The 12,071-nt window shown below is 41.4% G+C and overlaps 1 protein-coding gene across 1 annotated transcript in view; it reads right to left on the reverse strand.

The window, feature by feature from the left end:
- The window catches only part of LOC144604274 (netrin-3-like), a 111,748-nt gene that overhangs the window by 32,543 nt on the left and 67,134 nt on the right, over nt 1–12,071 (reverse strand). The window contains exon 4 of the mRNA XM_078418514.1: nt 376–525. Coding sequence (XP_078274640.1) covers nt 376–525 — 150 coding nt within the window. The remainder of the gene's footprint in view (nt 1–375; nt 526–12,071) is intronic.

Genomic DNA, 12,071 nt, shown 5'->3' on the forward strand with positions numbered 1-12,071 from the left:
CTTCTACAGAAAAGGTCATGAAATAATTGGAAGTGATTCTTAGCTCCTTCTCTGACCAAACCACCAACCAATTTGTCTCTGTATCTTGATACATTTAAATCATTGCCTTTATGAAATTTTATACATATATATATATATATATATATATATATATATAGTGTGTGGAAAAAAACTAAGAAGTTCCATACATAGATAATAAAATCCTGACTTTATTCTCATAATTATTTGTTATCTTCTGAAAATAGCTCAAAATGCAAAAGAAGACAAAGTGTGGTAGTTCCTATAGCTTGCTTGGAGTTCTGGATGCAGCTTTTTGACTTATTTCTAACCTAGATGAGGGGTCCGATTTAATAATGCAATAAAAGTGAAACTCACTGATACAAGGGGCAACAGGAGAACGGCTCTGCTGGTAACCCTTGGCACATCGGTTGCACGTGATGCCAGTCACGCCATCCTTGCAAGGACACTGTCCTGTTGTTTGATTGCATGTTTTACCCGCTGCTCCAACAGGGTGACAATCACAAGCTGTGGAGTAAAGGAAAAGCCACAAATTATTCAAAATCAGCCAAATACAAATGCTCCCCATCTTCCGATGCTTCAACTTACGATATTTTGACTGCGATGGTGCAAACGGCAGCGACCCTTAGCGAGCCGCAGCTCGCTGCCGGCCACGTGATCACGTGTATTCAATACATTTCAACTTACGATATTTTCGGTTTCTGATGGGTTTCTCGGAATGTAACCCCATCGTAAGTTGAGGAGCACCTGTACATTCATTTGGGAAGTCAGATAGTGTGACTGACCAAGGCAAACCCGTCCAATGGAACCTTTCTCGAAATATGCTTCTAAGTAAAATTATCAAAGAACTAAACTTAAAAACAGTCAAAGGGAGAACAGTTAAACTTTCTATTTATATTTTTGGTAAGAATAAGGATAGAAACTGCAGTTAGTTTCAAGACTCGAGCTCTTTCTCCACTGCCCCATCCAGCAGTCCATCAGGGGTCAAACGTGGAGTACACACAAAACAATAAAGCACATTGGCAGCACAGTGGAGTAGCAGTAGAGCTACTGCCTTACAGTGCCAGAGACCCGCGTTCAATCCCGGCTACTGGTGCTGTCTGTACGGAGTTTGTATGTTCTCCCTGTGACTGCGTGAGCTTTCTCTGAGTGCTCCGATTTGTCCCTAGTATGTTGGATATTGTCCCTAGTATGTTGGATAGTGTTAGTGCACGGGGTGATCGCTGGTCAATGCAGACGGTGCGCTGACATCCACGGTGCGCTGACATCCATGCTGTATTTCTAAAGTTTAAAGTCTAAAAAGTCACAAGTAAAGGCCCTTTGGCCCACCATGTCTGTGGTGAACATGATGCCAATTTAAACTAATCTCATCTGCCTCCACATGATCTGTATCCCTCCATCCCTGACACATTCACGTGTCTATCTAACTGTCTCTCAAATGTTGCAATTGTATCTGTTTCCACCACCTCCTCTGGCAGCACGTTCCAGACACCCACCACTCTGTGTAAAAAAACTGCCTCGTAAATGTCCTTTAAAATTACTTCCTCTCACCTTAAATTTATACCATCTAGTATTTGATAAATTTCACCCTAGGAAAAAGACTTTGAGTAGCTATGCCTATCTATGCCTCTCATAATTTTATAAATGTATATCAGGTTGTCTTTAGCATCCAACCATTCAGAAATAAACAATCCAAATTTGTCGAAAATCTAATACTCTAATCGAGCCAACAATCTGGTGAATCTCTTATACTCTCTCCAAAGCTCCCACATCCATCCTACAATGGGGTGCCCAGGACGGCACACAATACTCCAAATACAGTCTAACCCGTTTTATAAAGGTGCAACATGATTTCCTCTGAAACTCAATGCCCTGACCAATGAAGGCAAGCATTCCATAAACCCTTTTTTTATCACTCTATTTATTTGTGCTTTCATTCTCAGGGAGTTATGAAGTTTCACCCCAAGTTTCCTTTATGCATCAATGCACTGAGCCCTGCCACTTACTGAATACTGTCCTGCCATTCAACAAAAAATTGGGTTAGATTAAAGCTGACAGATTTGAGGTGACCAACAGAGTGGGAATGGGTCTACATTCGTCTGGAGAAGCCATAGTAGTTAGGAGCGTAGAGGCAGGCAGTAGCTTCACCATCAAGACTAAACTTCTCAGCAGTTCAATGGAATTAATGATGGGCTCATGGCTCTGTAACTCCCTTTGAAGGCTTCTCTGGTCAGTGTTTAAATTGTTCTGTGAAGATCTGGACTCAGGGGTCGCTGCTGTAACTAGGTCAGAGAAACTCCTCATTCTTGGAGTCTTCAATGCAAGAGCTGGAACAGACTACCAGGCCTGGAAGTGAACCACTGGCGAAAAACAGAGTTGGAAAGTATAACAGTAATAGCCTGCTGCTACTCAGACTGTTCAACATACATGAGTTACTCCAGCATTTTGTGAATAAACACCTTCGATTTGTACCAGCATCTGCAGTTATTTTCTTACATGACCTAATCATAGTCAATACCATCTTTTGTCAAACAAATCATCACAAAACTTATTGAATGCTTCCGTACTTTGAGGATTGACAGCTAATTAACTATCTTATTATCAGGAGCAATGACCAGGAAGTCGTGAGATTGACCAAGCCTTTGTATGGTGCAGAGTGCCAGACAGATTACAGGCCCACTATCTCCAAACTCAGTCTCTGCATCCACACTAAGAGGCAACCCCAGGGCATAAGTTTGAAACAACTCATTGTACACAAGCTCGAGGATGATGCGGTGAAGCCAAGTTTGTAGCAGAGCTTGAAGACCAGCTGTTTCATCTGAACCTTAATCCAATGATTGGAGGATGGCTGGGTCCTACTCAGAGACACCTCTACAGAACTGCCTGTGGAAAGCTTGGACCAAAGACATGGAAACAAACAACCAATTCATTGAAAATGATGAGGAAATTAAGTCTTTGCTTGGCAAGAAGCACAAACTTCACAGATCCTACCGACATCAAGTTCTAAAAAGAATGCCTTTTCCAACAATAGCAGTTCAAAAAAAGGTCCACAAGATGCAGGATCTGTGGTTCAATAAGAAGGCAGATGAAATACAGAGTGATGCTGATCAGAAAGACTTTAAACATTTCTATGTTTTTCCAAAATCTGTACATGGTCCTCATCCTCTGGTAGTTTATGCCTGCTGGGTGCACATGGAATGGACACTCATCACTGAAAAGGAGATCTTTGAGAGAAGGGATTACTATTTTAACACTGTCATAAACAGACCATCTACAAACCACTGCAAAAAAAACTTGCTCTTGCTGAACCCTCAGCCCTGTCAAAAGTTCAAAAGTCAGTGCCACAAATATTATGTAGTAAAGCTCCAGGAGCAGATCCTCTACCAGCAGAAATCTTCAAGGAAGGAGGGGTGACTGTTGATTGAGAAACTGACAGCTATTTCAGGTGCTGCAGAACAAGGAAAAAGCACCCCAGAACTTCAAGGACTCCTCAGTTACCCACCTATAAAAGTGCAAGAGGAACCATCAAGTCTGTGATAATCACAGAGGAATCCCTTTACTCTTAACCACAGATAAAATCCTTGCGAGAGTCTGTTAAACAGACTGATCATTCACCTTGCAGGAGGTCCACTCCAAAAAAAAATGTGGTTCCATGAAGGCCATGGAACAGTAGGCATGATCTTCACAGCAAGACAAATGTAAGGGAGGTGCCAAGAACAAAACTACAGCATGTTATCACCTTTGCCGATCTCACTAAAGCTTTCGAGGCTGCTTATCGTGAGGCCCTTTGGAAAGTCATGGCCAAGTATGACTGTCTTTGAAAGTGCACCATAATTACCTGACAGTTCCGTAACAATATGATGGCCAGAGAAATGGATGACAGAGAATCTTCAGACTTATTTCCGATCATCAATGTTGTGAAACAAGGCTGTATGCTTGCCCCACACTGCTTAATGATATTCTCTGCAGCACTGTTTGATGCCTACCCTGATGAAAAATATGGAATTTAATTTTGATACAGAACTGATGGTGTTCTTTTTAACTTAAGAAAACTCCCAGTCAAAACCAATGTAAGAGAAACTACCTTAAAGGTCTTCCTCTTTGCAGATGACTCTGCATTCAACGCAAGGCCATGCCTGTGTAGCCAGACACAGTTCCAACACCATTTTACATTCACCGATAATGCCATCGTTGTTGGAAGAATAATGGAAAATGATGTGTCAGAGTACAGGAGGGAGATTGCTAATCTGATTGAATGGTATCAGAACAGCAATCATGCTCTCAACATTAGTAAGAACAAGGAGAAGATGGTTGATTTCAGAATGGAAAGCCTGGGATCTATGGTCTTATCTTAATTGATGGAACGGCAGTGGAAAGAGCCAACAGTTTCAAATTCCTGGGCATGCACAGGAAGACTCTGTCCTGGATCCAGCACATTGATGCAATCATGAAGAAAGCTCATCAACGCCTCTACTTCCTGAAAAGATTGAGGAGATTTTGTATGTCGCCAAATTATTTAACTTCTTCAGTACGGTAGAGAGCATACTGACTGATTGCATCTCCGCCTGGTTCAGTAGCACGGATGCCCAGGAATGAAGGAGACTGGAGTGATAGACATTGCCTGGTGTATCATGGGTACTGGCCATTTACAGAAGTACTGCCTCAAAAAGGCAGCTGATATCATCAAAGACCCACACCACCCTGATCATTCTTATTTCACTAATACCATCGGGAAGAAGTTACAGGAGTATAAAAACTGTGACCTTCAGGTTCAAGAACAGCTTCTTCCCAGCACCTACCAGGCTCTTGAACACTGCATAACACCAACCATTATTTCAGCAACTAAGATCTTCTGTGGATTGTTATTCGGTTGCTCTACATACTTTGGCTTTCCACAATCATGGTCTGTTTCCCAGTATTATTGATTATTAATTTATTGTATTATTCATTATTGTATATTTACTGTGTTATTGTGTTGATGGGCCTGTGAAACTGCAGCAAGTAAGAATATAATTGTCCCATTGCTGGTACATATGACAATTAAACATTCTTGGCACTTGAAGCTCAGAAGTTGATATGCAGAAAAGCTGGACAAATTTAATAGTGGCAAATTTGGCCTCACAATTAGCACAAAGAGAACAGAAATTATGCATCAGCCTGCACCATACATCAATTGTTTTGTAAAGTTGCAACACAAAGTCCCAACTTATATATATTCTATGCCCTGACCTATGAAGGACATTATGCTAATTGCCTTCTTCACCACTACCTGTATACCTATCTCCCTGTGTTTCCAACTTCAAGGAACTATGGAGAATCCCAGATTCTCAGTTTATCAACATTCAATAGCACCCTACCATTAACTGAGTACATCCTACCTTTATTTGATTTACCAAAATACCTCTTCTCAAACTTAATGGAATTAAATTCCATCTGTCAAGACTCTGCCATGCTTTCCATTCTGATCTGTATCCTGTAGTAGCCTGAGAGAACCTTCCTTGTTATGCACAACAGCACCATCTTTGTCTCATCTGCCACGCTTGTTAATCATATTGCCTGCAATCCCATCCGTCATTAAAATGTATCACATAAGCCCTGGCACTGATCCCTGCAGAATACCACTGGTTTCAAATCTCCATTCAAAAAGCATCCTTTCATCACTGACTCAAAACGTCATCCATTTCTTCTCTCCAGAGATGCTGCCTGTCCTGCTGAGTTACTCCAGCATTTTGTGTCTACTTTCATCACTACACTCGGCCCTTCAGCAAGCCAATTTTGGATCCAATTAGCCATTGGATCCCTTGTGCTTTAGCTGAGGATGTAAATACCTCTGTTAGGACTCTAGCTATCTTCTCCCATGCTTCGCATAGCAACAGTACAATATGTCAGTGAGACCACGTGTGCAGTTCTGGAATCCTTATTAGGTAAAGAATGCAGTAGCGTTAGAGATTATCCATAAGAGATGCACCAGACTAATTCTTGGGATGAAAGGATTTCCCATCACAAACTCTACTGTACATTAACAATATTTCTCTATTTTTAACGTCAAGCTCTCAGCAATGAAGGTCAATATATTATTTGCATTCTTGATTACATTGCAACAATGGGATAATGTTTTTGTGTTTCTTGCGTAAGAGAACTTAAATCCCTCTGTACTTTAAAGAGATGTGCACGGCAAATTTTTGCACAGTGATGGGTGCCATGAACCTGCTGCCAGGGGAGGCAGTAGAAGCAGGTACATAGGGGCTTTTAAAAGATATTTAATCAGAAATATGAACATGCAGGGGATAGAGGGATACCTCTCATAATTGTAGATACTTCTACCAGGTCGTCCCTGTCCTTATAGTATTATTCCCTAATCTAGGGCAGCATCCTGGTTGACCTCTCCTGCATCCTCCACAGTCTCCACATCCTTACATTACCACATCCTCTGCTTCCACTGATGCGTTCTCTATTTGCACGCAAAATGGTTCTCCTCACTACTTAGTTATCCTCTCACTCTTTATGCCCTTACAAAAAAAGGGTTTTTCTTTGGTTTCACTTGCCAACTTCTGGGTATGTGGACTGTGAATTTGCACATGCATAATGTTGTAATGTGTAGGAAGGAACTGCAGATACTGGTTTAAACTGAAGATAGACACAAAATGCCTCGACCCAAAATGTTACCCATTCTTTCCCTCCAGAGATGCTGCCTGTCCCGCTGAGTTTCTCCAGCATTTTGTGTCTAACTTCTACATATGCTGTAAGGTACATTGTGCACTGTGTATACATTGCTACATGTATTATGTGCATCTGCTTCCCTCTTTTTTTTAACCAAATGTATGAATTCATCTGAAATTTATCAACTCACTAAATGATGCTCTGAACACCAGTGGATTCAATCTAAATATTCACCTCACGTTTGTATGAATTACTTTGGAAAATAGGAACACAGGACTTATATCTGCAAATCACATGGATATTTCTGGAAAGGATTTCTACGATACTGATGGGGAATTCATTAGTCCGAAACCCTTTCTCCATCTCACCATTGAGGAAAATAACATTATTATCAGAGAGATATACTGAGACTTTTAAGATTATATGATGGCTGAAACAAATCTTCACATTCATAAATTGATGTCAGATTCCTCAGAGAATGTTAACTAATTGCAAAACTATGGTGTTTGGCCAAAAAAACTTTTGTTTTAACCCACGGGTGAAGCATGGAGATTGGCATTGGAGCCATCTATCTTCTGCGACAGGTACACATCTCCTAACAGATGTTTTACCAACATCTTTGCCAGCTGATGGCTTTCCATAGACCTCTGGCAATCCTTTTATCTTTCTAAATATGTGCATTGCATTGACGAGCACATGACCTCACAGTTGGATGATTAACAACATGAGACTGCCTTTGAACAGGATTTCAAAGTAACTTGCAGACTGCTGCAGATCGAAGGTACTGAGGGAAACAGCAGGATTAGGGTAACCAGCTCTAGCACAGAACCACAGTGTGTGGGCAGGAACAGTTCACAACACTTTTCCAGATGAGTGCACGATTAAATGACTGTCGAAAGCTTATTTCATGGCCAACCAGATTGTTTTAATTTAGATTTTATGGGCATTAAATACATAAATTCTAATTTCTTTTCAAACTTTCTCCCTTTTGACATGGTAATATTGGCAAATTACATTTAGTCACACCCATCATAATACTCAGAGCTGCTGGCCAGGTAAAGTGGCTTGCGATGTAACATGAATTGGTGAGTAGGGCTTCACAGGTAAGAAGTGGGTGAATCGCACAGCGGTTGGTAGTGATTAGCAGGCTTCTGCGGCTGCAGTCACCATTACAAGCTACTTTACCCTGGCTACTGTCTAAAACTAAACTAAACTGTTCACAAACTTAGTAATATATTCTATCCTGAAATGAGCTTCACATCATTTATGAACAAGATCTCTCCTGGCAGGTTGACCACAAGATTAAGTCAAATGGAATGCATGACGAGTTGGTAAATTGGACCTAAAATTAGCTTCGTCACAGGAAAAAGAGGGTAGCAGTAGAGGGATGCTTTTCTGACTGGAGGTCTGTAACCTGCAGAGTTTTGCATGGTGGCTAATTTACCACGTGAGAATGTGAGGTCAAATGCAAGAGGAAACTATATATTAAACAGTAGGATCCTTAGAAACCACTGATGTACAGGAGGATTTCAGGGCAAAGGTTCATAGCACCCTGAAAGAGGTAACACAAATGGATAGGATGATAAAAAGGCATACAGTGTGCTTTCCTTCATTGGACAGGGTAATGAGTGCAAAAGGTAGAAAATTACTTTGCATCTTTATAAAACCTTGGTTAGGCCACATTTAGATTATTGCTTGCAGTTCTGCGCATCCTATTACAAGAAGGATGTGCAGAAGAGGTTTACCAGATTGCTGGCTGGACTAGAGTGTCTTAGCTAAAAGGAGAGGTTAGCCAAACTTGCATTATTTACACTGGAGCTTCGGGGTTGAGGGGAGAACTGATCACATTTATAAAGTTACGAGAGGCATAGATAGGGTAGTATTTTCCTTTGCAAATGTAAAATATTAGAGAGCATAGCTTTAAGTTGAAAGGGAAAAATTGTAAAGCAGATGTGCGAGGAAAATTTTGTTTTATGTAAAAGTAGTACATGCTTGGTACACATAGCCACGGGAGATAGTAGAAGCAGATATGATAGCAACGTTGGCATTTAAACAGACACATGAATAAACAGGGAAGAAAGAAATACGGACCATGTGCAGATGGAAGGCTTAGTTTAGATTAGCGGCATGTGTACAGATATGGTGGGTTGAAGAGCCTATTCCTGCACTGTTCTATATTGGGTGTTTTATGTATGTGCTATCACTAACACTGTCTACTTCCATTTAGTTAGTACGTTTGTTGTTGGTTTTGTGGTTGATAGTCTAGTTCCCAGTTAAAACTGTGAGATCTGAAGAAATAAGGGCAGAGGAGGTCATTCACATTCAGAGCATGTGCCACCATTCACTCTGATCATCATTCACTTCCCAGCTCTATCATTTGCTTCTATTAGCAGAGCTACAGCAAGATAGGGTGTAGTTCCAATCTTCCCCAATCAACCTCATTGTGGACACTGGACTTTCTGGAATTGTAACACTATTATGCAGCACTCTGGTATTTTTCTCTTTACACTACCTATTGTACCTGTTATGGTTTGATTGTATTCACGCATAGTATTATCTGATTTAACTAGATAGAAGGCAAACAAATGCTTTTCACTGTATCTCAGTGCACACAATAATAAAACAATTACATAAATGTACACGGCACAAGTGGTACTACATCGAGAGGGCTGTATTCAGTTTTTACCTTTAGACAAGATATAGTATCACTGGAGATAGTTCAGGAAAGGTACACTGAGATGATCCTGGGTAAGAGAGGGTCATCTTCTGAGGAAAGGCTGAACAGGTTTAGTCTGAACTCATATGATACAATATGATAGAACATTATTTATCCCAGGAGGGAAATTAGTCTGCCAATAGTCATAAAACACAACAAGATGCATGAAACATGAAATTAAAGTGACGAGTGGAAAGTTCGGGGGGGGGGGGGGGGGGGGGTAGGGGAGTCAGTCTACCCCATGGCAGAAGGGGGAGGAGTTGTACAGATTGATAGCACAGGGAAAAATGATCTCCTGTGGCATTCTGTGCTGCATCTTGGTGGAACCAGTCTGTTGCTGAAGGTATATAAGAAAATAACTGCAGATGCTGGTACAAATCGATTTATTCACAAAATGCTGGAGTAACTCAGCAGGTCAGGCAGAATCTCGGGAGAGAAGGAATGGGTGACGTTTCGGGTCGAGGCCCTTCTTCAGACTGAAGAAGGGTCTCGACCCGAAACGTCACCCATTCCTTCTCTCCCGAGATGCTGCCTGACCTGCTGAGTTACTCCAGCATTTTGTGAATAAATAAATCTGTTGCTGAAGGTGCTCCTCAGATTGACCAGTGTATCATGGAGGGGGTGAGCTGTATTGTCCAAGATACTCTGCAGTTTGAAGAGCATCCTCCCATCCAAGACCATCAGTGAATCCAACTCCACCTCCAGGAGCCTTCCTGATGAGCTTGTTAATACTGTTGGCGTCCGCGGCCTTCGCCTTGCCTCCCCAGCACACGACAGCGAAGTACATGGCACTGGCTACCATTGATTGAGAAAACATCTGCAGCATCTTACTGCAGACGTTGAAAGAGTGGAGCTTCCTCAGAAAGTTGTTTAGAAAAATGGGAGATCTTTTGACAAATATCAGATTCAAAGAGAGCTTGACAGGGTAAAGACTGAGAGGATTATGAGAGAGTTTGGAACCAGAGGGCATGGTCTCACAATTAAGGGATGGCCATTTAAAACTACGACGATAAAGAATTTCTCCTCTCAAAGGTTTGACATTTTGGAACTTACTGCCCCACAAGGGTATGGTGAGCACACAAAGTCAAAGAAAACATTAGATAAAAATAAATGGCTCACAATATTGCCAAAGTAACAGTGAACCTGAAGACTATGAAAACTTCAGAATTCAACAGGACAGGCTGAGATATCAAAAACATCAGAAACTTGTAAAAACATTTTCATTTATTTATTAGTTTTCCAGGATTTAGGTAGACTGGCATTTATTACCTGCCACTAATTGCTCTTGAAAAGGTAGGGGTGACCTGCTTTCTTGAATGGCTTCAGTCCTCATGAAGGTGATGCCACAGTGCTAATAGGAAAGTGCCCCCAGTGATGTGGAAGGAACAATTGTATCTGTACTGTACGCGTCCCTGAGGAAAACATGCAGATGGAGGTATTCCCATGCACCCAAAATCCTTGTCCTTGATGGTACAGACTGTGGGTATGGGAGATGTCAGCTTAACAACAGCCGCCCATTTTCTGTGGTACACACTACAGCTTCTGTGTGCTGTAAATCTTATCCGACTGTTCTTTGCCCCTGTTCCTTGTCAATAGTTGATACAGGTCTGCTTATGGAAAGTAAGCCTGCCATGTTCTGAGAATGAGTTTGGGTCACACATTTAATGCCCTTCTCCACCACTCCTGTTCATTCTTTCCTGATGCAAATTTTATCAATTTCATCTCCAACAGAAGTTCCAAAGCTTTGCTCTTTCTACAAAGATATGACAAGAATGATCAACCGTGATTGTTTAATCGAACATGTTTGTAGCTATTCTTCGAATTCCTGCCGTTTCACTTGATTGGCTATGGTTACTGATGTGGCTGATGAGCTGGGGGAGTGGAGGCTGCAACCACTTATTCTTATATAATACTATAAGCAGGTATGGTTCTCAGTTAAAGCTAGCAGTGTGGACAGATGGATTGCTTTTTCAGAGAGCTGTGTCTCGGCCTCAGCTGAAAAGCTGCCATTCCTGCAATCACAGCTGCTCCGTATTAAAGATAAATTATCACTGTATCAGTGAGAGTTTTGCCTCACTGCTGGGAATACTTTCAGATCTTGAACAAAACGGCAAGACTGCTCTGCAGCATAAATATTTTATAACAGATGACATCACAGAGCCCTTGCCATGGCTGGCCTGCTGTTCCAGGCTTGTCAGACACTTTGGAAAGTGTTTATCCTCCAATTTCACTTGGCCTCTAACGGCAACACAAAGATATCATTTCTGTCTGGGTTTAGCTCCATCTGCTGCAAAGCTTGTGACAGAGCGTGTGCTATATCCTGGACATAGGGTTCTATCTGTGAGACAGATAATGTCTCTGGTCACCGATCTGAAATCTAAACCAATAAGAGTGGGAATTGCCTGAGACTGGGAATTGTCTCATGGATGGACATCATTGAGCATGCAATATGCAATGCCACATTCAACTATCCATTAAAGGTGGACAAACATTCAGACAATTCAAATTTTGACCAAACCTGGACCAGGAAATGTGTGGAGTGGCAAGAGGGACAATCTTATGTTTGGCCTAGATTCACCATAAAAAATAAAAGCAAGAGAAAGCCATTTGGTTCCATTTTCCTAATCCACCATTCAATAAGATCATGGTGATGCTACACGAAAGCAATACCCCTTGA

Source organism: Rhinoraja longicauda, chromosome 21, assembly GCF_053455715.1.
Source record: "Rhinoraja longicauda isolate Sanriku21f chromosome 21, sRhiLon1.1, whole genome shotgun sequence".
NCBI lineage: Eukaryota > Metazoa > Chordata > Chondrichthyes > Rajiformes > Arhynchobatidae > Rhinoraja > Rhinoraja longicauda.